General features: G+C 39.5%; 1 protein-coding gene across 17 annotated transcripts in view; it reads left to right on the top strand.

Annotated features, from left to right (window-relative positions):
* LIMCH1 (LIM and calponin homology domains 1) overlaps positions 1–26,926 on the top strand; it is a 365,434-nt gene that overhangs the window by 243,473 nt on the left and 95,035 nt on the right. For all 17 annotated transcript variants that reach the window (XM_007125172.4, XM_028492017.2, XM_028492013.2 and 14 more), the window contains 4 exons: positions 6,303–6,409; positions 11,740–11,770; positions 14,033–14,143; positions 21,088–21,283. In XM_007125172.4, coding sequence (XP_007125234.2) covers positions 6,303–6,409; positions 11,740–11,770; positions 14,033–14,143; positions 21,088–21,283 — 445 coding nt within the window. The remainder of the gene's footprint in view (positions 1–6,302; positions 6,410–11,739; positions 11,771–14,032; positions 14,144–21,087; positions 21,284–26,926) is intronic.

The raw sequence follows: 26,926 nt of genomic DNA, 5'->3' as shown, positions 1-26,926 counted from the left end.
GTGTATATGTCCATGCCACTCTCTCACTTCGTCCCAGCTTACCCTTCCCCCTCCCCGTGTCCTCAAGTCCATTCTCTACGTCTGCGTCTTTATTCCTGTCCTGCCCCTAGGTTCTTCAGAACCATTTTTTTCCTTTTTTTAGATTCCATATATATATATGTTAGCATACGGTATTTGTTTTTCTCCTTCTGACGTACTTCACTCTGTATGACAGACTCTAGGTCCATCCACCTCACAACAAATAACTCAATTTAGTGTCTTTTTCTGGCTGAGTAATATTCCATTGTATATATGTCGGGCAGGCATTTCTGAATATGCTTTCCTACTGAAATGTTGTTCTGCAAAGCCATTAGTTTCCATAGTGTAATTAGGACTGCCCTTCAGGTACATTTTGGACTAAGTCGGCCTTTCTGACCTGAACTGGGAACCACCATACAAAGACTATTTCTGTGAGATAATTACAAATGATGACCTACAAGCCGCCATCTTACAAGTGGGCTTTTGGTACATAGCTTGCACCTAAGTTTGAGGCTGCTTGTATAAAAGTGTCAAGTTGGCAATTTATAACAGTAACTAAACAACAATAATTGCAACTACCCTTTAAAAAAACAAATCTCCCATGTGACTGGCAAGGGCTATAAATACACACCATGTCTGGTTTTTTTTAGATGGATAAACTGTTCTTCATCTCACCTTTTATGGTCCCTTCTTGACCTGAGTTGACAATAATGCCATGATAATACATAACTTACATAGAATGAGTACCTGGAAGTTCCCAGACACTGGGCTGTGTTCTTTATATATAGTTTCTGTAATTCTGACATCCCTATAAGGTTGATGTCACCCCCCCACCTCACAGATTAGAAATTCAAGGATCAAGAAGGTTAGGAACTGTGCCCAAGGCCGCATAACTAGTACAAGGATGAGGCTGGGATTCTAACTGGAGTCTTCCTGACTCCAAAGCTGTTATGTTATGTATTCCATGATACATTTGTTCTTCTCTCATTTCCATTGTCTAATTAGACAATTTTTCATAAACAAACCTCTGTTTATGTGTATCTTGAACAAATCCAGCTATTTGACGGATCATGAAAATTAATCCTGAAGATAAGATACTTCTAAGTCCTTATTATTTCATCTACTAGAATTTTGTGGGGTTTTTTCTTTTTTCATTCTTCTAAGTACCTAGAATGTAGTGCTTAATTTGTTTTAAATATTTACTGAGTACCTACTATATACCAGTAAAACTCTGGGGGTAGAGACCATCCTGGGCCTTCCTTCATCTTGCCTTTGGAGCGAGAAGGGCAGACAAGTACCAGGACTTCTTCAGAGGAGAGTCCCCAGGGGAGGGCGGAAAGCTCAGGCCTCAACCCTGGGCCCCCAGGGGATGTTCTCATAAACAGGGGTGGCCCACAAATTAGTGAAATGGGAAACCACTGGGCCAAGAACAAGGAGGAGTGAATGCATAGTAGTTAGGTCAACAGGGGTATAAATCCATATATTACTATTAGTCGAGCACGAAATGAACTCTTTTAGGAACTTTATGTTCCCCATCTGTGTTGAACTGAGGCTCATGTTACAGCACTTTCCCATTAGCCAGAAATAGTAACTTTCCATCAATAGCACTTGAGCATTTACCTTAGGAAGTTTGCAGTAGTTGTCTCTGAGGTGACCATTATTTTTTCCTTGAATTTTATGAAACTGGTTTTGCGAGTGAACTCACAATCCTATGGAATTGAATACATGTTTACAAATTTAAAAACCTTTTCTCCAAACTTTGTTTGGAAAGTTTTTATTTTATTTTATTTTTTTTAACATCTTTATTGGAGTATAACTGTTTTACAAGAGTGTGTTAGTTTCTCCTTTACAACAAAGTGAATCAGTTATACATATACATTTGTTCTCCCCCTCCCCATGTCCTCAAGTCCATGCTCTAGTAGGTCTGTGTTTTATTCCCGTCCTACCACTAATCTCTTCATGGCATTTTTTTTTCTTAGATTCCATATATATGTGTTAGCATACGGTATTTGTTTTTCTCCTTCTGACTTACTTCACTCTGTATGACAGACTCCAGGTCTATCCACCTCATTACAAATAACTCAGTTTCATTTCTTTTTATGGCTGAGTAATATTCCATTGTATATATGTGCCACATCTTCTTTATCCATTCATCTGTTGATGGACAGTTTTTAAATGTACAGATGGCATAATGAATACCCGAATACTGTTCACCTAGAACAGGGCCAGTGGACTACAGCCTGTGGGCCAAATCCAGCCCGATGCCTGCTTGTGTAAATGAAGTGTTTAGGGATGCTGGCAACTTCCATTCAGATGTGTATTTGTCTGGCTACAATGGAAGAGTTAAGTCATTTTGACAGAGACTACCACAGGCCCACAAAGCCATATTTACTATCTGGCACTTTACAGGAAAAAATGGCCAGTCTTTGAGATATAGATTCACCAATTATTAATATTTTGCCATATTTGTTTTATTTCTTTCTCCATAACAAGCAGATGTCATTCTCTCTCTCTCTCTCTCTCTCTCTCTCTCTCTCTCTCTCTCTCTCTCGTGCACACACACACACACACACACACACACATTTTTTTCCTGAACCATTTGAAATTGTGTTATAGACATGATAAGTTGTCCCTAAATAATTCATATATTTGTCTAAAACTAAAGGTGTTCTCTCATATAACCACAATACCACATCATCATCATGCCTAAGAAAATTAACGTTCATCCAATAATATTATCCAACAACAGTCCACATTTAAACTGGACTTTCATAGCCTTATTTACTTTTCCTCTTTTGGATCTAGGATCCAATCAAATGTCGTACATTACATTTGGTCATCATGTCTCTTTAGCCTCTGATTTTTGTTTTAGCATGACATCGACTTTTTGAAGAGTCCTTTAAAAACTTCTTTTGAAGCCTAAGTCTTAATGAGTTTGCAATACTACGCTAGTAAGAGCTAAATTGAATCGTCATTGTGGTAAATCGATGTCTTCACTTCTTCTTTGCCAGATTTGAGAACCAGTTGTGTTGCTTGGCTTCTGAAGACACTTCTAAGACACTAAGATGTTAGTTTTGCTTGGAGTTGTAAATGTGGAAAAAAACTCAGTGTAAGTAAGGCAGATGGGAATTTGCAGGATGCATTTTAGGTAATTAAAGGCACAGCCTCCCTGCCAGCTGTGGTCGCTGCCCCTGTTAGCTCTTGGCTGGTGGCGAGGGGTGGGGGGGCTTTTCTCCTGACTGGGGTCTGGCTCCCTTCCAGCATCATTAGATTGCAGCACGGAGCTGGAAGGAGACCTGCCATTATTTAAATCTCCCAGCCCAAAATGTTCAGTGCAGCTGGCGACGCAATGCTCCTGTGTTTGTAGTTTGTGTGCTGAAGATAGCGTGGCACTCGGGGGCGCATCTGGGAATGCACGTGGGAAGAGCACCTTCTTGCCTTTCTTGAGAATCTGACGTGCCACGGTCTTGTGCCTCTGATGGGACCACGTGGTGTTCACAAGTCTGGTCCTTTTAATGGGGTCCCAGATGATTCCTAGAGAATTCCGGGACCCATCCTTTGCTTTCCTCTGGGTAAGAAGCCCTCAGACCTCCTAGGCCAACCAGAAAGAGAGTTGCATGCCTAGAAAAGACTCACCTGAACCTCTACAAACCTCCGGAGATGGGAGGGAAAATAGAAAAACTCCAAGGAGAATTGGATAATTTTAAAACATGCAGAGTAATTGCAGGAGAGACTGTGAAGGGTATGGATGACTTCAGACTCTTACCAGCTCATGGTCAGTCTACAAGAGGTGTTGTGAAGGACACAGATATTGTGAATGATGGTACTTCTCACCTACTGAAAAATCCAGGGGCACAGGAAAGAAAACATTCTGGGGTGGGCCACCCTCCATGGGAGGAAGTGAGATTCGAGTATCTCCTCATTGGTCTCCCTGTCTCCTGTCTTGTTCCTCTTAAGTCCTTCCTTCACACCCTCTACCTCCCCCCAGGCCTGCCCCCAGCAATCTACTTCTGCTGCAGATCTGGGCACTTACTTCTCAGATCACCACCCCGCTGTGACTTCCATAGCCTTCAAGGACCCCATGATCAGACCCTGACTCCATAGGCTCATCTTCCTTTGATACCGGCCTCAGATTTGCTGCTTGAATTCCTCATATACACCATGTTGTTTTGCACCTCCATCCTTTGCTGGCTGTGTGGCCTTAATGATGCTTAATTGTTCTGTGCCTCATACTGCTTATCTGTAAAATGAGGATGATACTAGTACCCACCTCATAAGGTTGTGCAGGGATTAAGTGAGCTAATATATGTAAAATTCTTGGAAGAATGCTTGGCATATAATAAGGGCTATATAACCATTAGTAATTTATTGCTATTGCTCTTGTTATTTTGAACCTGATGTATTATTTTTTTATTGCTGCATAAAAAATTACTGTAAACTTAGCATCTTCAATCAACACCCACTGATTATCTTAGTTTCTGTAATCAGAAGTATGGACGTGGCGTGACTGAATACTTTGCTCACAGTGCTGAAATCGGGGTGTTGGCAGGGGCTGAAGTCCAAGCTGAGCTTCTTCCAAGCCTCTTCCAAGCTCATGTTGTTCTTGACAGAAGGCATCTCCTTGCAGCTATAGAGTTCATGGCCAGCAGGAATTCTGACTTCACCTTCTTTGAAAAGCTCCCCTGATTAGGTCAGGTGCAATCAGGTCATCTTTCTTTTGATCAACTCAAAGCCACTGGTTAATGACCTAATCACAGAGTGATAACCCATCTCATGCACAGGTTCCACTGGCACTCAAGGGGAGGGGTGATTATACAGGGTGTGTCCATCAGTGGGTGAGATTCTTGGGAACCATCTTAGAGCCCTACCTACACACTGGTCATTGGGAAGGAAATACTATGATTTTTGTTCGCTTTGTTAAATTGCACTTGGGTGAATATGTGATTTATTTACCACCACCATTATTTCAGATTTTTGTAGCATCTTTCTTAGAGCATTTCGATGGATTCACATTGATCTGCCTCCTGGAACCAGCCTTCATCATTCCTTTCCTGTAGTTTGAACTACCTGATGGAACCAGTTAGCTCATCAGAAGTCTTTTAGGAAGAGGATAATTGGAGACTTAGAACTGATGAACCTGCTGCTAACATCCTAGAGTTCCAAAAGTATGACTCACAATTTGCAATTCCTTCCAGAACCATTTATTTATTCTTAATGACTCCCAACAGATGAAGCCCAGAACCCTCCTCAGCTGTCGATTGTGTCTGCTACTCTGCCAGGTCAAAGTAAACTTGTACCTGCTAGAGAAATTTGTCACCATGAGGAGGGTCTTTGACATTATATTGAAAAGATTTCCTTGCCCCCTCATTTTTCCCTTTCCAATTAAGTCTAGATTTCCCCACCCCATTTAATTCAGTTTATAAGTCCACAAAGAGGTGTTATTGGTCAAAACCCATTGATAAAGGATGTATTTTTAAAAAATTTTATTGGAATATAGTTGATTTACAATGTTGTATTAGTTTCAGGTGTACAGCAAAGTGAAGCAGTTATACACATACATATATCTATTCTTTTTTAGATTCTTTTCCCATATAGGCCATTACAGAGTATTGAGTAGAGTTCCCTGTGCTATACAGTAGGTCCTTATTAATTATCTATTTTATTTTATATATAGTAGTGTGTATATGTCAATCCCAATCTCTCAATTTATCCCTCCCCCGCCCTTACCCCTGGTAACTATAAGTTTGTTTTCTACAACGTGTATTTCTGTTTTGTAGATAAGTTCATTTGTACCCTTTTTTTAGATAAGGATATATTTTTGAAGATCAATTAAAAAGAAAAACTTGTTGAAGATGACACTTGGGTAGTAAAACCTATTTAAATATATATATATATATATCCATTTTGAACCAGATTCTAGGCAATAAGACATGGACAAAACTTTGAAGCAGTAGGGAATTCATGGGTTTTGAGTACTGTTTCCCCCAAATTGCTAATTTCTACTTTCCAATGGCATTTAACTTACAGTTTTATACAAATGTGAAAAGATAAAGGGAAAAAAATGAATTTGACATAGCTGCGGGTTTAGAAGTTTGAAGTGTCTATTTATTCCAGCATTTCCTAATGAGGTATGATTTTATTATCCAACAGGCCATGACTCACACCTGACTCTCGCTGCCTTAATGACTGACATCCCTCCAGTAATTTGGACTATTAAAGAAGAAAGGCTGGTTGATAAAATAATATAAAATAATATAGACTTGGATTTCTTTTCTTCCTTCCAGGACAATATCATATTATTCTTGAGAGGTTGTAAAGAGCTCGGCCTTAAAGAATCTCAACTTTTTGACCCGAGTGACCTACAGGATACGTCCAACAGAGTAACAGTCAAGTAAGTAATGCATGATTTATGTTCAAGGGAAACCCATTTATGGTTTGATTTGCAGTTTTGTGATGATGATGTAAGGTCTAAGAGACAGAGAACTGGGCATGCCTAATAAAATTAAAATGTGAAGGTAAAAACCTAGCTTTCAAAATAAACCACATTGGCCTTCCCTTGTGTATAGCTCTCATTCTGATCAAACATAATTTTTTGAAATGCAAAAATCATGTATATAGAGTTAGAATTTTAGAGAAAGGGAGGAAAATGTTAAGTGAAACTTAACAGAGGGAGAGGTAAGGGAGAGATATGCACAAATCTGTTTGGGTTAGACAAGAAGCTTTTATTGGCTCCAGTTGGGCATATGAATAGGCTCCTGGAAGACTGCAAACTCCGTAAACAGATTTGAACTCTGTTTATTATGCAAAGAAGTCAATAGATTATGGAAAAATCTCTTCTTCATTTACATTTGTAACTGTTTTCTCATATGTGTCAGTGATCAAGTTCTTTGAAGATGGATCATTGGCCATTTGGCTATTGTTGACTGTATCTACTCAGTGAGCCATGTTTGGGGCCAAAGAATTCTTGGAAAAGAATGTTATAGTAAAAGAAAAGGCAATGTGCTTCTCTGTGAAGAAATAGCTCATGAGCAGAGTAATGAGATGAAAAGTCCTTTTGAGATGGTAGAGGTAACTTTCCTGTAGTTTAAAAGTTCTTTAGACTCTACCAAATTCAGATAAAACATTTTTGAAATTAGTCAAACAGTATTTGGCATTAATATGCTTTAATAATAAGCTTAATTACATAGATAGCATCTTTGGACTGGCTATACTTCTCCTTTTGATTACTTTTGGGTCATTTTATCATAGAAGGACAGAAAAGAGAAAGAAACCAAAATTCAGAGCTGTTAATTTTTTGCTATCTGCCGATACTGGCTTCTTCTTATTGAGGGGGAAAAATAATTGAAACTACTAAATGAAATCAAGTTGGAGTTCATATTGGATTTTATGATTTTTGGATTTTATGATTTATGACTGGGAATAAGGGAGAGTCAGCCATGATTGATTGTGTAAAAATCACTTCTCTGTTGTCAATGTGCCTTTTCTTTTTTGAAGTACAATTAACATACACTATTATATTAGTTTTCGGTGTACAACATAATGATTCAACATTTGTATATATTGCAAAATGTTTACCACAATAAGTCTAGTTAACATCTGTCACCATATAAAGTTTATTTTTCTTGTGATGAGAACTTTTAAGATCTACTCTCTTAGCAATTTCTTTGCAACTTTCAAATATGCAATACAGTGTTATTAACTATAATTGTCATGCTGTACATTACATCCCCATGACTTATTTATTTTATAACTGGAATTTGTACCTTTTGACCTCTCTTTAATATTTCTCATGGAAAATTTTTACTTAAGTGTAAAAAGAACAGAATAAAAATTATGATATTTGAATATGTAAACCACCATAAACCTCATTTTAGTCCTCACATGCTCCATTTATTTCTGTACCTAAATCCAGCCTTTATAAATCATTATTCATTTTAGGAAATTGTTTCAGGTTCTGCCTCATCTCACATTCATAGTTTCACCTGGGTGGCAAGTGACCAGAAACAATAGTAACTGTGTGACATGGTAGGTAATCATTTGTTACACACACATATTGCTTAGAGTGTGAAGGAAAGTTCACTTTGACACTGTTGGCAGCTGCATTCATTTTTTTTTAAGAGTCACTTTAAATCAATATGTTACTAAACCAGGAGGCTTCTGAGACTGATTGATTTTAGAAATTCAGAACTCGTATCACTTTATTGCTTTTCTACAAAATCGTGGGCATCAGGAAATCTCGGGTCTACCTCTGCATCTGCTACCCCCAGGTCTATAATCCTAGGCAAGCTCCCTTGCTTCAGTAGGGCTCTGTGTCTTCATCTATAAAATGGAATTGGACAGAATGTTTTTTGTTGTTGTTGTTTTTTTGGGTGGTATTCATCCTGAAGAATGTTCCACGTGCACTTGAAAAGAATGTGTATTCTGCTGCTTTTGGTTGTAATGTACTGTATATATCTAATAAGTCCATCTTATATGTCATTTGAAACTAATGTTTTAGTATTGATTTTCTGTCTGGATGATCTGTCCATTGATTTAAGTAGGTATTAAAGTCCCGTACTACTATTGTATTACTGTCAGTTTCTCCTTTTATTTCAGTAAATATTTACGTTATGTATTTAGGTGCTCCTTTCTCCCTCTCTTCTCCTTCCCAGACCCCTATAATGAGAACGTTAGCATGTTTGATGTTGGACAGAATGTTCTTTCAGGTATGATTCTAGCTAAAGCTTTCTCAGTGCAGATCTGGGAAGATGGTTCAACCAACTTCTAACGAAAGCGACTTTAATTCAAAGGCACAGAAAGCAACCTAAAGGAAAAAAAGTCACTTAGACCAGTGGCACACAGACAGTCACTTCTCAATAACTGGACAGTCTTCCCCTTCTCCTCTTCTTTTCTCTGTTCTTTTTCTCTTTCTCTCTGCTTCTTTTCTCTGTCTCCTTCTCTTCCCTATCTTCCCTTCCTGTCTTTATCATGCCTTTCCATCTGTCTCCCATTTTTGCATTTCTTCTCCTCATTTTCTTCCCTTTTAAGTTTTTCCTTCACTTGAGATTATTATTTTCATTAAGCAATACTTGCCCGTCGCCTTCGCCTATGACTGTCATTTTTCATTAATTCAACAAAGATTTACTGAGCAGCTACTATGTGTCTGATACTTTCCAGTCACTAGAGAACAGGCCCCCTGTTCACAGGGAATTTATACCCTGTGTCAAGAAATGGGAAGTAAATAAGTAAATTTTTAAAAATTGCAGGGAGTGATAAGTGCTGAGAAGAAAATAAAATAATAATAAAATAGATGGTGTAAAAGATAGTGACCATGGCAATATATACATATATCAAATCACTGTGTTGCATACCTTAAACTTATATAACGTTTTATATCAATTATAGCTCAGTCAAACAGGGGGGAAATAAAAAAGAAAGGTGGTCAAGAATGGTCTCTCTAAAGACGTGGCATTTCAGCTGAGGGCTGAGACATGAATGGGAAGCAAGAGCCAGACATGCTAAGATCTATAGGGTATTCAGGGCAGAGGAATCAGGTAGAAAGGCTGGGAAGAGAAACAAACTTGATGTCTAGAAAGAGAAAGAAGAGTGGCCAGCCAGTGTGGTAGAAGGGTAATGAGCAAGGACGAGCATGGTGGGAGGGGTGGTCCACAAGTGTTGTAGGTTGTTGAATTTGGCATAATTATGGAGAAAACATTTTTATTTCACTGTATGAATATTGAGAAGCACATAAAGAACTTCATATTAAAAATTATGCCATAAATTCATTTCTGGTACTTAGAAAATCTTTTCTAGTATTAGGGAAGATTGGGGCATGGAATGAGCTATCTGCTTCACAACTTTTCTGTAAGTGATGCTGGTTTAACTTGGCACTGTCCAGGGGACATTTGTAACATATGCAGATTTCACAGCTATGGAAGATGAAAGTAGAACTGCTATATTTTTTCTGCTTTCCCCTCTGAAAGTTGAGCCGAACATTAGCAGAGATGGAGAACCCCCTACAGACACCAATTAATAGTGGAAGCAATAGGTAGAGGGGTAGATCCCAATGAGGAAATTTTGATGCTTTTTGAAATTGTCTTTTGAAAAATACTCTTTAGATTAGCTTTCATTGTGGGTAATTTTTCTTCTTCTTATTTTTTTTTGAGAAGTAACTTGAGTAGACTATAAAGAAAGAAAGAGGGAAAACTGCAAATGATTACTCTGTGTGTAATTTCGTGAACTCTACTGTAATGGGTGCCAGACGACCTTGATGGGACATGAAAACATAATCCAGAAGGGCATGCAGCAAGTATCATTCCAGGGAATCGCAGCAATTGGATGAAAATGAGGAAAGCCTTTGGATTGCTCCCGAGGATGTCTCTGAAAAATGTGGGAGCATCTCCACATAATTGGTTGTTACGTGGAAGTCATTCAAACAAATATTTTGTGAGCTCCTACTGTGTGCCAAGTGTGATTTTTTTTTAGAACTGGGTCACAATTCTAGTCAAAAAACAGTCACTGTCAGTGCAGAAAAAGTCTTATGTTCCCTGTTCTTAAGTTGTTTTTCACAAAAATTTCAAATCTTCTATAGATTTTTGTTTGTTTTCATCTGGTTTTGCTGTTGTTACTGTTGTTGTTAAACTTTTTTAAATCCTAGCAAATATCTAAGCAGATAGTGACGTATCTTTCTTTCTGTTAATAGGGGGGAGTATGAAAACATGCTCTTAATCAAGTCCAAATTGGACCACTGCTTCTTACAGTCTAAGTCTCCGTTGATGGTTTATCTCCTTAGTATAGACTAGATTAGTATAGACTATAGACTACATTGTTTTCTAGTCCCTCAAGTCTCAATTGACTTAAAATTGTGCATCTATTCATTAATATGTACCTTGGGTGAGAGTATGCAGCACTAAAGTAACTGGGATCTAAATATCTGGAGGAATTCTTGACTAGTTTATATAATAGAATTACATTCTCCCTCCCAACTCCCCCCCACTGAAGTTCTGTGGAAAAAAGAAATGTAGCATTTATTTTCCTAGTATTTATTTGTTGACATGTTAGAGAAACTTTGAAATAATTTGGGAGAAATTTGTATATTTCACTGTATGAATATGTAGAAAGTACCACCAAGTAAAGTTTTTTGTTTATAGTTTGAGAATAAACATTTATGTATATTTAAGAATGCATGTGTGTATATTTGAACATAGCATACATATTTTCCTGCTTATGGCTAATTCCCCAGCACTGATTTATGTCCATAGCAGAAAAGAACAAGTATTAGGATAGCATTGCCTCTTTTACATATATTTTCAGGTCTCTTTAATTAGGTAAGGTTTTAGAACTTCTTTAAAAGTACTTGTATAAAGAAGATTTTGGAAGTGCAGTCAGATTTCAATTTGACAGTGATATATAACCAAGGCAGAATTTTACTTTTACAGTTAAGCTTTGATTATACAAATATAAACAGTTGTAGTTTTAAATGGAATTCTTCATTTTCCAGATGTTACAAAGCATTCATCTTTCCATGGTGCACTATGGAACTTTAATCCCACCTTATCCTTCTGTATTTTGTTTTCTAAGTAATTTTATTTAGTACCTGAAATCACTAATCATAGACCTTAAAAATAATATATTCTGCTGATTTCATTATATATGTTAGCTTTCAAATACATCTTAAAGGTGTTGAAGGGAAGATCACAGTGAAGAAACTGATCATATTTTCTTTTCCTTTTTCCAAACTAGGAGCCTTGATTATAGCAGGAAGCTGAAAAATGTAAGTGTTTTAATTTCACTTTCCAAACTTTTTTCCTTCTAACTTTGGTGGTTCAAGTATAAAATTTAGCTCATAAGTTCAATGCCTCTCGAATGCCTTGCTAGAAAGAATCTTTTTTAGAAAACAATTATATGTGCCTCTGATAGAATAATTAATGACTCTGATAGAAATTAAAATGGTAGATTTTGCGGGGAGGGGTGGTCTCTTTAATTAGATAAGGGCCTAGGCCAGAAATAAATAAATAAATAATAAATAAATAAATGAAAGCTTTCACTCCATTTGTAATTTTCACTCCATGTGTAATTTCTGTGTTTCTTAAACGCAGAATGATCTGTTTTAGCACTAACATTACTTCCTTGCCATTGGTAGGCACAGATTGGATTATTAAATTAAGCAGTTGGGCAAGTTGTCTTGGGGAAAAGATTAGCATAATATAAATAGTGTTGACTGTTGTGGGCCTGTACCTTTTGTGGTTTTTTTTCCTATTAATCTTTTGAGTTTTTATTAGTACCTTCCAAAATCAACTTTTTAGAGTTAGATCTTATTTTCCAAGGCAAGTATGTTAGTGCTCTTTTATTTTAAGTTTAAACTGAAGAATGTAAGAAATGACCTTCTGTATATAAAATTTTAAAATTGGCTGTGACCCTCCCCTTTTAAAGAAATTTTCAGGGTGTTATTATATTTGATTGACATTCTCATTCTTATCTTCTTTTTCTTCCTCTATAAAACCAGGGATATTTGACATTTTTCATCATACAATTTTAAACAGAAACCCCATAATCTAAAACACAACACAGTTCTATCTTCCGTTTTCCTATACACTTTTCAAGAGAGCCTCATACTCTTAGCACACTAGTTATTTTATGGCTCTAGTTCATGTCCTGACATTCGCAATTTCTGTTCTCTGGAAAGTTATTCGTAAGCAATCAGTTAAAAAAGAATTTCTGGAAGTTTTGAAGTATTCCTAAAGTAACATTTTCCCACAGAGGTAGAAAACCAAATCACATCCTAGCAATGATGCACATAACCACATCTTGGGCCTGTTGCCATCCGGAAGCATGTATACATATCCCATTGTCCAAAGCATTTTCTGGCCTAGCAAGTAGAGGGAGGTACGATAAATACTTCCCAGCCTAGTTGAAGCAATAAGACCAAATGTGAAAACAAAAAAATAATCTTAGCTTTTCCATAGGCTTCAGATCCCAATAATTCAATTTTAAGGAGCTCATCTTCAGCTGACCCTTGCTGGGTTCTATGGGAAGGTCAATGTAAAGAGCCTTTGCTTTTGCGGACAGTTTCTTTGGAAAGACAGAACAAAATTAACTTAGGACTGTAGCTTCAGACCAGTGAATATTCATAGACATTCTTAAACATCCAAGGTTGTTAATTGGCAGTAGTCTTGACCAGGCTAAAAATTTCCCATCTCAGATTAATAGGAATCTAACCGTACCCCAGAGCTAGGTCTCTGCAGATTGCATTCTTCATTACATTGCTGTCTTCTGACTTTAATTAGATATATTTTGTTGATCTTGTGCTGGGAACCACTAATTAACCTTTATCACTCCTCTGAAAAATTTTTGCCAGTGGTCTTAGCGAACCTCTGTGCCCACAAGTAGAAATTATGGGCCTTTAAAAGCACCTCTCTCGGGCTTCCCTGGTGGCGCAGTGGTTGAGAGTCCACCTGCCGATGCAGGGGACACGGGTTCGTGCCCCAGTCCGGGAAGATCCCACATGCCGCGGAGCGGCTGGGCCCGTGAGCCATGGCCTCTGAGCCTGTGCGTCCAGAGCCCGTGCTCCACACGGGAGAGGCCACAACAGTGAGAGGGCTGTGTACCACAAAAAAAAAAAAAAAAAAAAAAAAAAAAAGCACCTCTCACAAAAGGGATTGACAGCCTGTTTCATTGCTGGTCTGGGGAAAGACTCCAGAGTTTCTGAAAAATTTTGCTTCCTGGTTTTGAAAGCTTCATGACATGAAAATAATTTTGGAGGATTTATTTTTCCTTCTTGCTGTCTTGTAGGTCACATTCTCACAACCAAATTCTTCCTAAAACTGGAGTCTTATTTTAACTACTGAATTGTGTTTGTGTTGACTGATGCAACATTGGGTTCTTATTAAAATGATTTTACCTAGAACGGATACCTCACGGATGGTGGTTTTTGTAAATTAATGTTGCACATTCTCTCCTCCTGCTTTCCTGTTAGGGGAGCGTTATTGATTCCTTAGTTTAAAAGTAATTCTTTGTGCGTGGTTCTCTTTCCCAGGTACTAGTGACTATTTACTGGCTGGGCAAAGCAGCAAATAGCTGTGCATCTTACAGTGGGACAACGCTAAACCTGAAGGAGTTTGAAGGCTTGCTGGCTCAGATGAGAAAGGTAACTTGACTTTTCTTCTTCATCCCATGATGTTCAGACAAGGTGGGAAAGCAACACATTTGCTTGTTTTTAAGATCTTTACAGTTTCACGTGGTAAAATTGCACAGGCCAAAGATGTCATGCACTCAAGGAAATGACCGCTTGTCTTACCAATGACATCTTTGCCTCATACACCCACGCCTACCTGAACTTTTATTCCCTTCTGAGAATGGGAGATCTGGGCTTTATCCAATTTTAATTCCAAAAAAGAAAGTTCAATCCGTCAGTATATGACTTTAGATACCAAAGAGCTCAGTGCTTATTTTCTTGGGGGAATAATGCCTGAATTAAACAATACAGCATTATACAAAAATGAAGACTTGCTCTGCACTTTCATCCTAAAGGTTATTTTGCTTACCCATCAGGGCCTTGGTGTGGGTGAAGTAACATTAGCCAAGTTCTTGCCTGGGTATCTACTCCGGATGGGCTCTGAAAAATTAGAAGCATTCTCTTCAAAGATGCATATTTTATGACCATTGCATTTGAATGACCTGGAAATTTGGAAAACATGTTTTGTAATAGTCAAAGCTTTATTTGTGTATTTAATTATGGGAAAGACTGACCTAAGGTAGGAATTTGTCCAAGAAACAGTGCAGTGTTTTGTGTGTGGCTGCCTATGTGTTCCTTTTTAGGATTCAGCAGTGTACATTAACTCACCCCAAGTACTAGCATACAGTGTTCCCTGGGAGCAGTCTCACCCAACAGGCCTTAGTGAATAGGTAAGGCTCATTTGTAATCAGTAGCATCCATGGGTTTTGGATAAGACCCATAGTGCAGCATGTATAATGAAGACCTTCTTCCTCTTTTCTCTAACATGCAAATTAAATGCACCAATGAGACCTCGTTGAGAGACATTCTGTATTTTACGGATTTTCTTTTAATACTGAAAGCAAGAATTTGCTCCAACTTTCTAATGATTTATTCTTTTTTCCTTAAAGCTAATAGTTCTAATAGTTCTTTGCATTTGGCTAGAACCAGGCCGGCTCATATATGTATAAATGGACAAAGCTTTCATATTGGTCATAACACATATAAACAAAGTCCTTGAAGCTAAATTCCTTGAAAAATAAAATAAACACACCACTCAATCATTAACACAACACATTGTTTCTTAGTCTTAACTCTTATTTGTCCTTTAATCTTTCATCTCTCTCAATAAAGGATACTTAGGGAAAATACAAAGGTAAGTTTCAGTATGGATTTGTGAAATCTAAATGTTTGTTGGTCTTATGTTAAATTTGGACTTGGATAATGATAGATGGATTATCTGTTTTAAACTATTTAAAAGCTCTGCCTCATAGTTTCCCTGCTGATTTCTCTTGGAATCTGATTTCTTCTCATTATTGATGTTTCTTATCACTAGTCCAGCTTCTCTATAATCTGAGCAGCTATTGGTCTCTGCAGCTCTCCTAACTTCCCTTTCTAGTGAGACAGTTGGTTACTAACAACTGCCTTGAAATGACCTGTTGTTGTGAACAGCTGTTACTTTTTTTAATGAATATAGATGACATCACAGGACATGAGGGAGTAGTTAGTATCACTGGCCAAAGCGTGACTTAACTAAAAATGGCCAGCTGTGGTGCTCCCATGTCTCTATATAAAGAGAGTAATTGACCTGAATTTCACAGGTCTATCCAATGTCTGAAAATATTAGATCTATCTAAAGTGTATACTATCTCATTTTATCAATTAAGATTGAGTTTAACTGGGAAATGCAGACAACTCTGCCAGTGGCTTAAATAAGATAGAGTTTTATATCACACTCACATAAGGTCTGGACATGAGCAGTCCAGGGCTAGTGTGAGGGTCCCGTGACCATCAAGGGCTCAGGCTCCTTCTGTCTTTTTACTCTACTGTCCTCAACTCATGGCCACTCACTTGCTGGTCCAAGATGGCTGCACAGGCTTTAGCCTTCACGTCCACCTTTGAGCCAGGAGAAAGGAGGGCTGAGAAGAAGAAAGGCCTATGCCTCCCTTTAAACACACTTCTGGGAGGTCATGCACTACACTTCTGGGAGGTCATGCACTACACTTCTGCTCACATCCTATTGACTTGAACTTGGTCACGTATCCATACCTAGCTGCAAGTAAAGACTTGGGGAATGTAGATTTTATTTCATTTAAAAACTGTGTGTATTTTCACTGGAGAAGAAATGGAAAACAGATATTGAGAGACAACTGGAATCTCTTCTGCACATATACAGGCTGAAATAAATTTGAAATTAAAAGCTTTTCTTTCACAAAGGAGGCTAGCCCGAAATTTTTTTTGGGGGGGGGCGGGGTTTACGCGGGCCTCTCACTGTTGTGGCCTCTCCCGTTGCGGAGCACAGGCTCCGGACGCGCAGGCTCAGCGGCCATGGCTCACGGGCCCAGCCGCTCCGCGGCATGTGGGATCCTCCCGGACCGGGGCACAAACCCGCTCCCCCCGCATCGGCAGGCGGACTCTCAACCGCTGCGCCACCAGGGAAGCCCCCGAAATTTTTTTATATTCATTTTTTTCTAGTGGGAGAAATGTGCATAAAAATGATTAACTGTGGTACAACTTGTTAAGTTCTGTAGTGCAAGGAACACATGTAGAACTCTTAACATAAGCATCGGACACATAGTAGATGTTCGTAGTAGGTTGCTATTGCTATAGACAAAAAAGGTCTCTGAAAGCATCATGACAGTGGCCTTTCACTGGGCCTGGATACGTCAGAGAAAGTCTCCCAAAGGAAGGGACACTTAAGCTGAACCAAGGGGAATTACTACGAGAATAGTGAGATGAAAGGGAGCACTGTAGGAACGAGGGTGGCCCTAGAGATCTCAGGGCCTGCAACTAGAAAGTCAACATTCTAGGTTCTTCCTCTCTCTTTCTCTCTCTCTTCTCTTCTGGTCTCTTCTTCAATTCATCCTCTCCTACAGTAGGCAAACACTCTCTCATAGCAGAGACCATGGCCAACAGCCTCCCCAGGATTATCTGCTCCGAGCTCCTTGCCCACAAGGCAAGGAATTCTCCCTGGCCACAGCTTTAAAATTCCTAAGGTGTGCTCTGGTCCAGTGTGGGACCTATCCCTGAACCAGTCAGTGTGACCAGGGACAGGGGATACCATGATTGGCCTAAGCCACTACTGTCTCAGAAGGTGAGGGGTGCTATCAGAACAAGGGGATGAAGAGCGGGGAGCTTGATGGCCAAACAAGTACAAGACCTTGGCCTAGAGCAGCAGCCATCATCAACTTCTCTTCCCTTAACCTGCTTTATTTTTTCATGATACTTACCATTCAACTTTGTATTCAATTTAAGGGTTATTCTGTTTGTTTTCTGCCTTCCCTGCTAGAGCCTAAGGCCCATGAGGACAGGGAATTTATCGAATTTGCATAACATTGTGTCCCCAGCACTGAGACAGTGCCTGGCACATAGACGATGTTCAGTCAGTATCTGTGGAATGAATTGCTTCACCAACCAGAGTATGGTGGGTGGAGATGGCTCATCAGGCTGGAAAAGTAGAACCTAACACACTGCAGAATAGGATTTAGCCACCTTATAAATCACAAAGGAAGCAGAAAATGGTGAGTGGTAAAACAGAGGCATCTGGAGTTTCTCAGATACCGTAAGTCAGTCACCAACTGTAACTGGTTCTCATTATCTCTGACAAAGGAGGATAAGAAGAGGACAGATGAGTAAAATAATCCAAAAATATTGTGGAAGCTAGTAATTCACACCCCATTCATTAACACACTTTTACTAGAACAACCAGCAATTAGCACAATGGACAGACTTGAGTCTTATCCCCTTTCCCTGGAGTGCTCTCTGTAGAAGACAGGATGCCACTACTGGACATCTAGAAGGAAAGCATAGACGACGTAATAGACCCCGAGTACAGAGCATTTAGACCGTGCTAACCTTTGTGTTGGTTTATATCCTCTAACCCCTCTCCCAAAGCTTGCCTTTGGGTGACTTGATGGAATCCAATAAAATTGTTCATCCCGTGGATGACCCAATCTTTATTTCTGGCTAAAGAGCCAGCCTCTTGCTTCACCCTGAGGTTTCTAAGGGACCAGCTTGGCCAAGGATGGCCACAGGTGGCCTGGTTTTCACTTGTCAAACTGACCCTGCCATTCAGCTTCCAGCTCTCACTTGACCCAAGGTTTAATTCTTGGCTTTCTACAAAGTCATGAACAGAACGGCCTTTTTGTTTTTCTTTCCCATAACTGGCTGTGAGAAAGCAGCTGAAGCTCCAAGAAGCATGTCAACTTTCTCTTTTTCCTTTCTGTTCTCCTGTGGTTTGTAGGGTAGGGTGGGGGAGACATTTGGGTGTTTGGGGAAACTTGCCTGATATTATTTTCTTGAAAATCCAGTTTTGTAATTCTGTGCCAAGCAGCTTGTAAAATTGTGTCATTTCTAGATGTTACCAGTGGCTCAACTTCCTGAGTGTCTGCCCTCCCTGATGGGAAACTGGGCCCAAGGCATCTAGTTATGGGATATAAATGGAGAAGGAGATAGGAGAGTATCAGTGTGTATATAAGATTATGTCCTTAACCGCATTTATAAATTTTCTATGATTTATATATTGACATTTACATGCCAAATGAATACATAGTAGTGATTATAACACAGCTAACATTTTTCGAGCACTTATGCGTCAGGCGTTTTTCTGAATGCTTTCCATATAGTAATACATTTAACCCTCCCAGCAATACTATGAGATAAATATTATTAGCTCCATTTTACAGATGAGAAAACTGAAATTGGGCAAGGTAAAATAACTTGCCCAAGGTCAGACAGCTGACAAAGGGTGGAGCCAGGATTTAAACTGTCAGCTGAGCTTCCAAGACCATGCTTCTAACCTACTCTAGACTGTCTCTCTTTTGCAGCATGTATAGGTTGGTGATCTAGGCATAAACAGTGTTTAGCGAAGGGACATTATCCAGGTTAGTGTCATCCACAGAGTAAGCAGGCAGTAAGTGTCCAGCCGCTGGGAGAGGTGATGCTGATGTTGACAGCTGTAACAATACCAAAGTTCATCAAATGTCAGGTTTTATCGTTTGGTAGTTGAAGACAGAGTCCTGTGTTAGAATCACAGCTTTGCTGATTACTGTGTGACCTGAGTCAATTTACTCAACCTCTCTGATTCTTTTCTCCTCTATAAAATAGGGACAATGCTAACCCCATCATTGGGGAGCGGGTTGTGAGGATTAAAGAATAGAGCATAGAGAAAGCATCAGGCATAGCCCCAGACACATAGTAAGTGTTCTATAACATTAGCCATTTAGCCTATTCTCAGTGGATAAATAATCCAAGATAATTACTTGCATTTCCAAAGAAATTAAATGCAAAACCATATCCAATTTAGATGTATACTTTTCAGTTAGTCATGAATTCTTTTTCCTGCTAGTCAGGCCTGGCTTTTGTACAAGTCCTGGTTAATTTTGACCTACGAGTAAACTAAAATACCTTAATTTCCATAACTGGAATTTCTGCCTTCCTCGGGAGGGTCATGTCATCTGTACTCACCCAGGCTGTTTGACAACCTGTTCTTCAGGGGCACGAATCAGGTCCTCGGTGTGGCTGCAGCAGGGTACCCCCCTCAACCCTGCCCTTCCCCTTTTTCCCACTCCTTGTCCTGATGCAGGACCACTGTGCGTGCCTTGTGAATTACAGCTGCTCTGTCCCCCCAAAGGGTCCCCTGCTGGGGAGTGTGTCAGAGGATCTGGTTATAATTGATAGAAGCAGCTGGCAAAGGCACTTCCTAAAAGGCTTTGGCTCCGGCGAGCATATTAGTCAGTGTAGACAGTTTCCAAAATTGCTACCACGGAGAATATTTATTTATTTTTTCTTTTCTATGGGGAATGGGGAGGGGACCTGCCTGAGCATCCCAGGAAATCTGCAGTGGGACCTTCCAGTCTTTGCGGATGTCATTCACAGCCCTGATTTTAAGCAACAGTCTGGGAGAGATTAAATTGAGGTTTATCTTTGAGTGACCGGAGTTATTTCTGTTTTCGTCAGCTTGGACTCTTGTAATTAATGCTAAGACACTGGCGGGAACAAGGCTTTTATTATAATTCGAGGGTGAGGATGGCTTTGACTGACCTTTCTTCTGCTGGAGTTTCAGTGTTTTAGTATGTGCTGCTTGCGCTGGAAAGAATTTATAATCACAGGCTGTCAAAGACAGCCATTGTTCTCACTGCTCTGAACATGTGGGTCAGCCACAAGTGCTTTCAGCTCCCCCAGTGCCAAGAGCTGGCCGAGCGCGAGAGCATGCCTGGATTCTTCCGAGGCATCAGGAAAATCATTTCGCATATTTTTCACTGCTTTTTTTTTTTTTTTTTTAAATTTTTTGCCCCAGAAAGACAGCTCCCTTTCAGAGCCGGAATTTCCCTTCAAGGTAGCAGAAGATGGAAGCATGCTGCTCCAGGATTTTACGGAACTGATTCTTCTGCAAAAACAAATGCTGTGTGCATTAGCCAGACAGCATAAACAGAAGCAGTTGTGCAGCTAAACTAGGGGCTGGGTCCCAGAACAGACATGCAGTTATGGATCCTGAAAGAGGGGTCAAGGTTAAGGTTTTAGTTTCTCAATTTTGTTTTTATCGCTCATTATATTCTTGTGACTCCAAACTTGATGATCTTTTATTCTCAGTTCCTTAGACTTCTTTTTTCCAAAATTGTGGAGTACGAGATGCTTGGGGATTTTTATTTTTTAATATGTGTGATTTTCTGATTGGAAAAAGTGGCAGCCGAGAAGGGTTAAAGAATGAAGTGTTGTGTAGATGATAATCAATTTGATAACTGGTTGCCGTAGCCTTTCCAGATTGATTCTATATGCAGGATTTTGGGGAGACCACTGGAGACTGATTTTCCTGATATTCGCAGCCTCCGTGTCTGTTGCTGTGATGTCTGTAATCCTTTCGTTTTCTTCTTGAACAGGAGACTGATGACGTTGAGAGCCCTAAACGTAGTATTCGAGACAGTGGCTACATCGACTGCTGGGACTCAGAGCGCAGCGACTCCCTCTCTCCCCCTCGACACGGCAGAGATGATTCCTTCGATAGCCTGGATTCCTTCGGCTCCCGTTCCCGGCAGACACCTTCGCCAGATGTAGTCCTCAGGGGAAGCAGTGATGGTAGGTTGGGGCCTTAATAAACTGCACATCTTAGAATCAAACATTAACAAGGGCCCCCTTGTCACCGGCCGAGAGATTGGCCCCTAGGAAGGTAGACTCCATATCCACCTTGCTGGAATCTGGTAACTCTAAACTGGTAGGGAAAAAAAAATCTCTTCATGTTGTTTTTCGTGGTCCTTAGAATTTTGGTTGGCTTTGCCAGAAGCTGGTTTGAACACTGCCTCAGTGAGCGTATCTTCTGTTGGAAAATGTGTTACGTCGTTCCTCCCCGGGTCTCAGTAAATCAAGACGCTGTGCAGACCCTTAGCTCATAAAGCGTGCCGAAGGTTTATGTGCTCCAGGTACGAGGAAGGGAAATGTTTGAGCGAGGACCACACTGTGTAAGTGAAAATAGATCAACTTCCGGCAGCCTGGAAACACACCGCACACACTTATGAAAGCTCTGAAGCTTGGGATTGTGAAACCGTAATTGGCGCAGTTTGGGCAATGCTTTTTATACCTGACCATTGACTAGAGCAATGCAGGTGGCCATTCACGTATAGAACACAACCCAGACTACCTGTTTCTTCTGAGGCTGGGTTTGATTTAAATCCCATGCATTTTATGTCACCTGAAAGGAATGATCATTTCTCTTTACAAAAATGTATGGTCATGCAACCTGATGTAAATTTAACACATATTTTCCGAGAGCTGTTTATCTTACTTATCTTGCACCTTTGTGCTTTTAGGAAGGGAAGATAGATTGGCTCTGCATGTATAAACTTGCAGAAAGACACTAAGGCTGGTGGGGAATTTTTTTATTTGTGTCTATTTCTTTTTCATGTATTGCTTGACTGAAGCTAATGTTTCTAGAGACTTCAAGTCTTCTGTCTGAGATGAAAATTATCTTCTATAGCTAAAAGATCCCTTTCAGCTATAAAATTCTGTGTTACCAAAATACTTGGGTATTTAACATGCCCAGGTCCTGAGTTCATTACTCGACCCTTGGTCTCTCATTTAACCCTCAGCACATATTACAAGATACTCAGTATCTGACTTAGTCCTTTCACAGGGCTGTGAAACATTCCTTAGTCATATTTTACAGATGAATCTTAGAGAGGTTAAGTAATCATCCTAACATTGTTTTGTGTTTTTTTTAAGTAATTTTTATTTATTTATTTATTTTGGCTGCGTTGGGTCTTCGTTGCTGTGTGCAGGCTTTCTCTAGTTGCGGCGAGCAGGCTTCTCATTGCTGTGGCTTCTCTTGTGGAGCACGGGCTCTAGGTGCATGGGCTTCAGTAGTTGTGTCACACGGGCTCAGTAGTTGTGGCATATGGGCTTAGTTGCTCCACGGCATGTGGGATCTTCCCAGGCCAAGGCTCGAACCTGCGTCCCCTGCATTGGCAGGCAGATTCTTAACCACTACTCCACCAGGGAAGTCCCCTAACATTGTTTTTAAGTGCCCTAAATCGCTGTAAGTAGTGTAACAATGTTAGCCTCAAGAAGGGCGAGTCCAAAACTTATACCCTAAAGCTTAATTTACCCACACTTCTTTCTGTTTGCCTAATAGATTTTTCAAATTCTAGCATGACTGAACTGATGCTTTTGTTTAGTACTTAAACTCTCCAACAAATAGATTAGCCTCAGAGCCACATCGTATGTGACTCCTAAAGAATTCCATGGTGCATTGTGAACTGCTTGAAAAACATTTCTAAAAATTTACATGACATCTTAAGTCCCACCCACAGTATTAGAAGTTACAATACCAACTGCATGATCTAATTGAGCTTTAACATAACTGAAAGGGAGACTTACTTTTATGAAACATATTTTAACCAAACTATTTATTTCATCCATATTATTTTGATTGTTTTAAAAAATTATTATTGTCTCATCCTAGTTTTTAATAACTGGTAATGCAGATCCTTTATTTATTCTGTCACCAGCTTTGAGGGGTTCAGAGTTTATAATGAGCCACATCTTGAAGGGATTTGAGATGGTAATTACTAATATTGTACTAATATGTGCTGAGGCACAATTTCATTTGCAGCAGTTAAGATTGATAAGCCAGAGTCTTTTCGTAAAAGTTTTTCCCATGTAAAGAAAAACATGAAATTGAGCTTCACAAAACACCGTCCATGAAAGAGCATCTTAACACACAGATTTCACCAATCAGCCTGATACCTTCAGGCTTATGTTCTTGTAAACTAATCAAGACCTAATGAGGTTTTAAAGAAAGACAACGCTTTTTTATCTGCCTTAAAAAAATGTGGTATAATTTTATCCAAATAGATGTTGTATTTCATTAGAGTTTATGGTATATTTTTTAAGTGATGATAATCAAGAAGATTGCTAGTCCTAATAAACACTTCCAAATTTAGAAGAACATTTTAATTCTAGAACACTTATTTCCTAGGACTCACAATCAATTAGGGAAAGTCTTACCATGAAATTCTCCAACTCCATATTGGGTCAATAGAGAGAGTTTTCATTTTATTATTACTGAGGTCCACTGACCCATTCAGTAGGGGATGATCAAGAGCCACACTCGTAAGAGGGGCCATGATTCCATGGGTTGGACACGAGAGCCACCTGGTAAGGAGGCTATGGATCTCCAGGGTCAATTCAGCCAATCTGTCTTGCTAAAGAGTTGCCCAGCTCCTCCCTCACCCTCACTGGCATGCCTTCTGAGGCCACTAATCAGCTTCCCTGAACAGGAAATACAAAACCTTCCACTTAGGTGCTTTTAAAATTAAGAACATATTTTATAAACATAATGCATATTGTTAAATAAATATTCTTATCTTTTATAGAAAAGATGAGTTAAGGGAGAGAAATAAAGAATGAGAGAAATTAGAGTGTTAGAGGAGATGAGAAAGCAGTGGGTTGGCGGTGTGTATGGTAAAGATACATAAAAAAAGATGGACCCCTAATTGCTGGAAGGGAGAGAAATGTAGCCCAGGCATAAAAGAAGGATCAGACTTTGACAAAAGGATGTCATCATCATCACGTGCTATGTTGGGCATAGATGGAGATGCCACCCTAGTACATTTTCATGTTTTCAGGATGAAGTCAAGTCAAAATCTTTTGAAGTCTTGGCCTGAGATAAGAGGAGGTCTAACACTTAATGGAAAGTATACCTCACCAGCCACTATCTGGGTGCTTTACATCTCTTGCAATCCTCACGACAACCTACGAGAGCTGTATTATCACCTCCCTATTTCCAGTGAGGACACTGAGGTACAGAGGGCTTACATTTCCCAGTCACACAGCTAGTAGATGATGGAGCTGAACTTAGACCCTGGTCTTTAGGTCCAGAAGGTTAGCTGCTTCTTTCAACTGAGCCGCTCTGCCTCAGGGCATTTGCAAATTAACTTTTCTTGAAGTGCCTGTTGAAGACATTCATCAAAGACTAATTGGGGAAAAAAAAAAAAGGTTATCTGTTTATGTGTTAAACAACCTATTTTGAGACTATCTCTCAGTATATTATGGATAATATGTTTTTAGATATTGTACCAAAATAAGTTTCATAGATTACAGGATTTTAGAACGAGGGAACTGAGACAACTCTAATCCATACTAAGCCTTCATAGTTGACTGAAGAATCGTTTTCTTTCATTCATTTATTCAGCAAAATACAGTTCTTCCCCTAGTCAGGATGCTTTAAGCAAAGGACGTTTTTCCAAGAGAAGTGTGTTGCAGAGGAAGGAACTGTTTATTCTCTACTTGTGCCCAAAGTTAGGAAACTGCAACAGTGTACATCATGATGATGACATCCTTTTATCAAAGTCTAATCCTTCCTTTCCCCAGGGCTATGCTTCTCTCCCTTCCAGCAACTAGGGGTCTTTCGTGGGCTGGAATCTGGAGAACAGAAACTAGAGTCTGGAGCTGTTACTTACCAGCCGTGGAGAAAGGGCTCTTTGGGTCTCTGGGCCTCTGTTTCCACCACTGTAAAATGAGGATAATATCAAATAGGGAAACAAATCCAAGTGCTTAGCAAGTTAAGGTAGTATTAGTGTTTGTTATAAAGCATTCGCGGGGGGCTCTAAGTATTTTATTATGACACTGAGACAGATAGACTTGAAAAAAGAGTGAGAAGGGAGCTAAGTTTATGAATCAAAAAACAGCAAGTAATGAAATGGTCAAAACTTCAGAAGGGAGGCTGAAAGCAAGTGGCATGAATAATTCATAAACTGAATATTTCATCTGCAGCAATGAACAGCTTGTTTATGGTCAATGCTTTAACTTTCACCATTTTTAAAAAGCCATTAAATCATTTTATCTCCAGGGCAAGTCATTTCATTCCTCTTCTTACAGAAAAAGGACAGGCAAGTGTGTTAGAGGCAAGCCTAGGAGCCCACAGGTCATCAGTGGCAGATCCGGAACTATTATGGCATAAAGAGTAGTCAGTGTTTGTTAAGCACTTACTCGGGGTCAAGTACTGTACCCAAGAGTTTTACACGTAGCTGATCCTCCCAGCAGCGCTATGAAGTAGGTGTTATTATTATCCTCACTTTATAGATTGGGAAACTGAGGCTTGGAGTGGTGAAGTGACAAATGACAAAGTAACAAAACTACCGAGTGCCAGAACTCAAAATGAGGTGGATCTGACTTAACCCCCTGCACTACCCACTCTGCTAGGCTGCCACATCGCTCGAGTCTTAGTTTAAGGTTCTTTTCACAAGGGTAAAGAGGTCAATTTCTGTTTGCTATCAGTAGGGTTGAAGAACCTTTTCATAATGCTCTCAGTGATTAAGAGTTTTCAACCAGCATTCAAATGGCGGCTGCCTGTCACAGTAGTGTGTGTTTTCATGACAGTTTCACTCTAATGGCTCTTAGAAATCTGGTGAGATGAGACTCAGGAAACAAGAATACCGTATAATTATGGGGGCTGTTGACCAACAAAAGACTGATGTTGGTAACACTGAATTCCTCTGTGTTGTGTAAAACACTGTTTACGCCAAACTAATTCATTGATTCATCTGATCATTTGAGGATACCCACTGTGCGCCAAGACACTGTGATAAGTACCGTGAAGGATATAAAGCCCTTATTTTCAAAATACAAGGTAGAAAGCATAATGCGTCAGCAGAGAAATAGATCTTCGGGCCATAGTGTTCATAAGGAAACAAAGATTGCCTCCAGCTATGGGTACCAGGAAGGGCTCCGTGGTAGAGGAATATGCACTTATTATAACTCAAGCTATTTCCTGGAAGGCAAACCCTTGGTATAATCCATACTGATCATTTTTCTGAATTCCTATAGTTCTTACATGTTTGTGCTCCTTGATTATAACTAATGTTCTCCAGGTGTTTCATGAGTTGGTTAAAGGTACCTCAAAGACAAAGGATTAAAAATCCTTCATAATTCTCATTTGTCAGAACATCTAGCGCCGTGTAAGACATGCAACAACAGGTGCTGAGTAAAAACTCCACTGGTAAACTTATGTTTCTTCTTTTGAGAGGTGAAGAGCCTGAGCAGGTGTGTAGTTCTACTGCAAATGTGTTGTTAATTGTAACTCTCAGATACAGCTAAGCTTTCTTCTTTTTTTTTTTTTTTTTTAATTTGACTTTTTTTTTTCCTGGTTAGAATGGAGAGCTTTTCCCAGAGTGGATTAATTTTGACTGATATTTTAGATTTGTTAAGTGAATAATTTAAGGAAGT

The sequence above is a fragment of the Physeter macrocephalus genome, chromosome 7, assembly GCF_002837175.3.
Source record: "Physeter macrocephalus isolate SW-GA chromosome 7, ASM283717v5, whole genome shotgun sequence".
In the NCBI taxonomy this organism is placed as follows: Eukaryota; Metazoa; Chordata; class Mammalia; order Artiodactyla; family Physeteridae; genus Physeter; species Physeter macrocephalus.
Note: the sequence above shows the minus strand (reverse complement) of the source record. Positions and strands in the feature narration are given on the sequence as shown.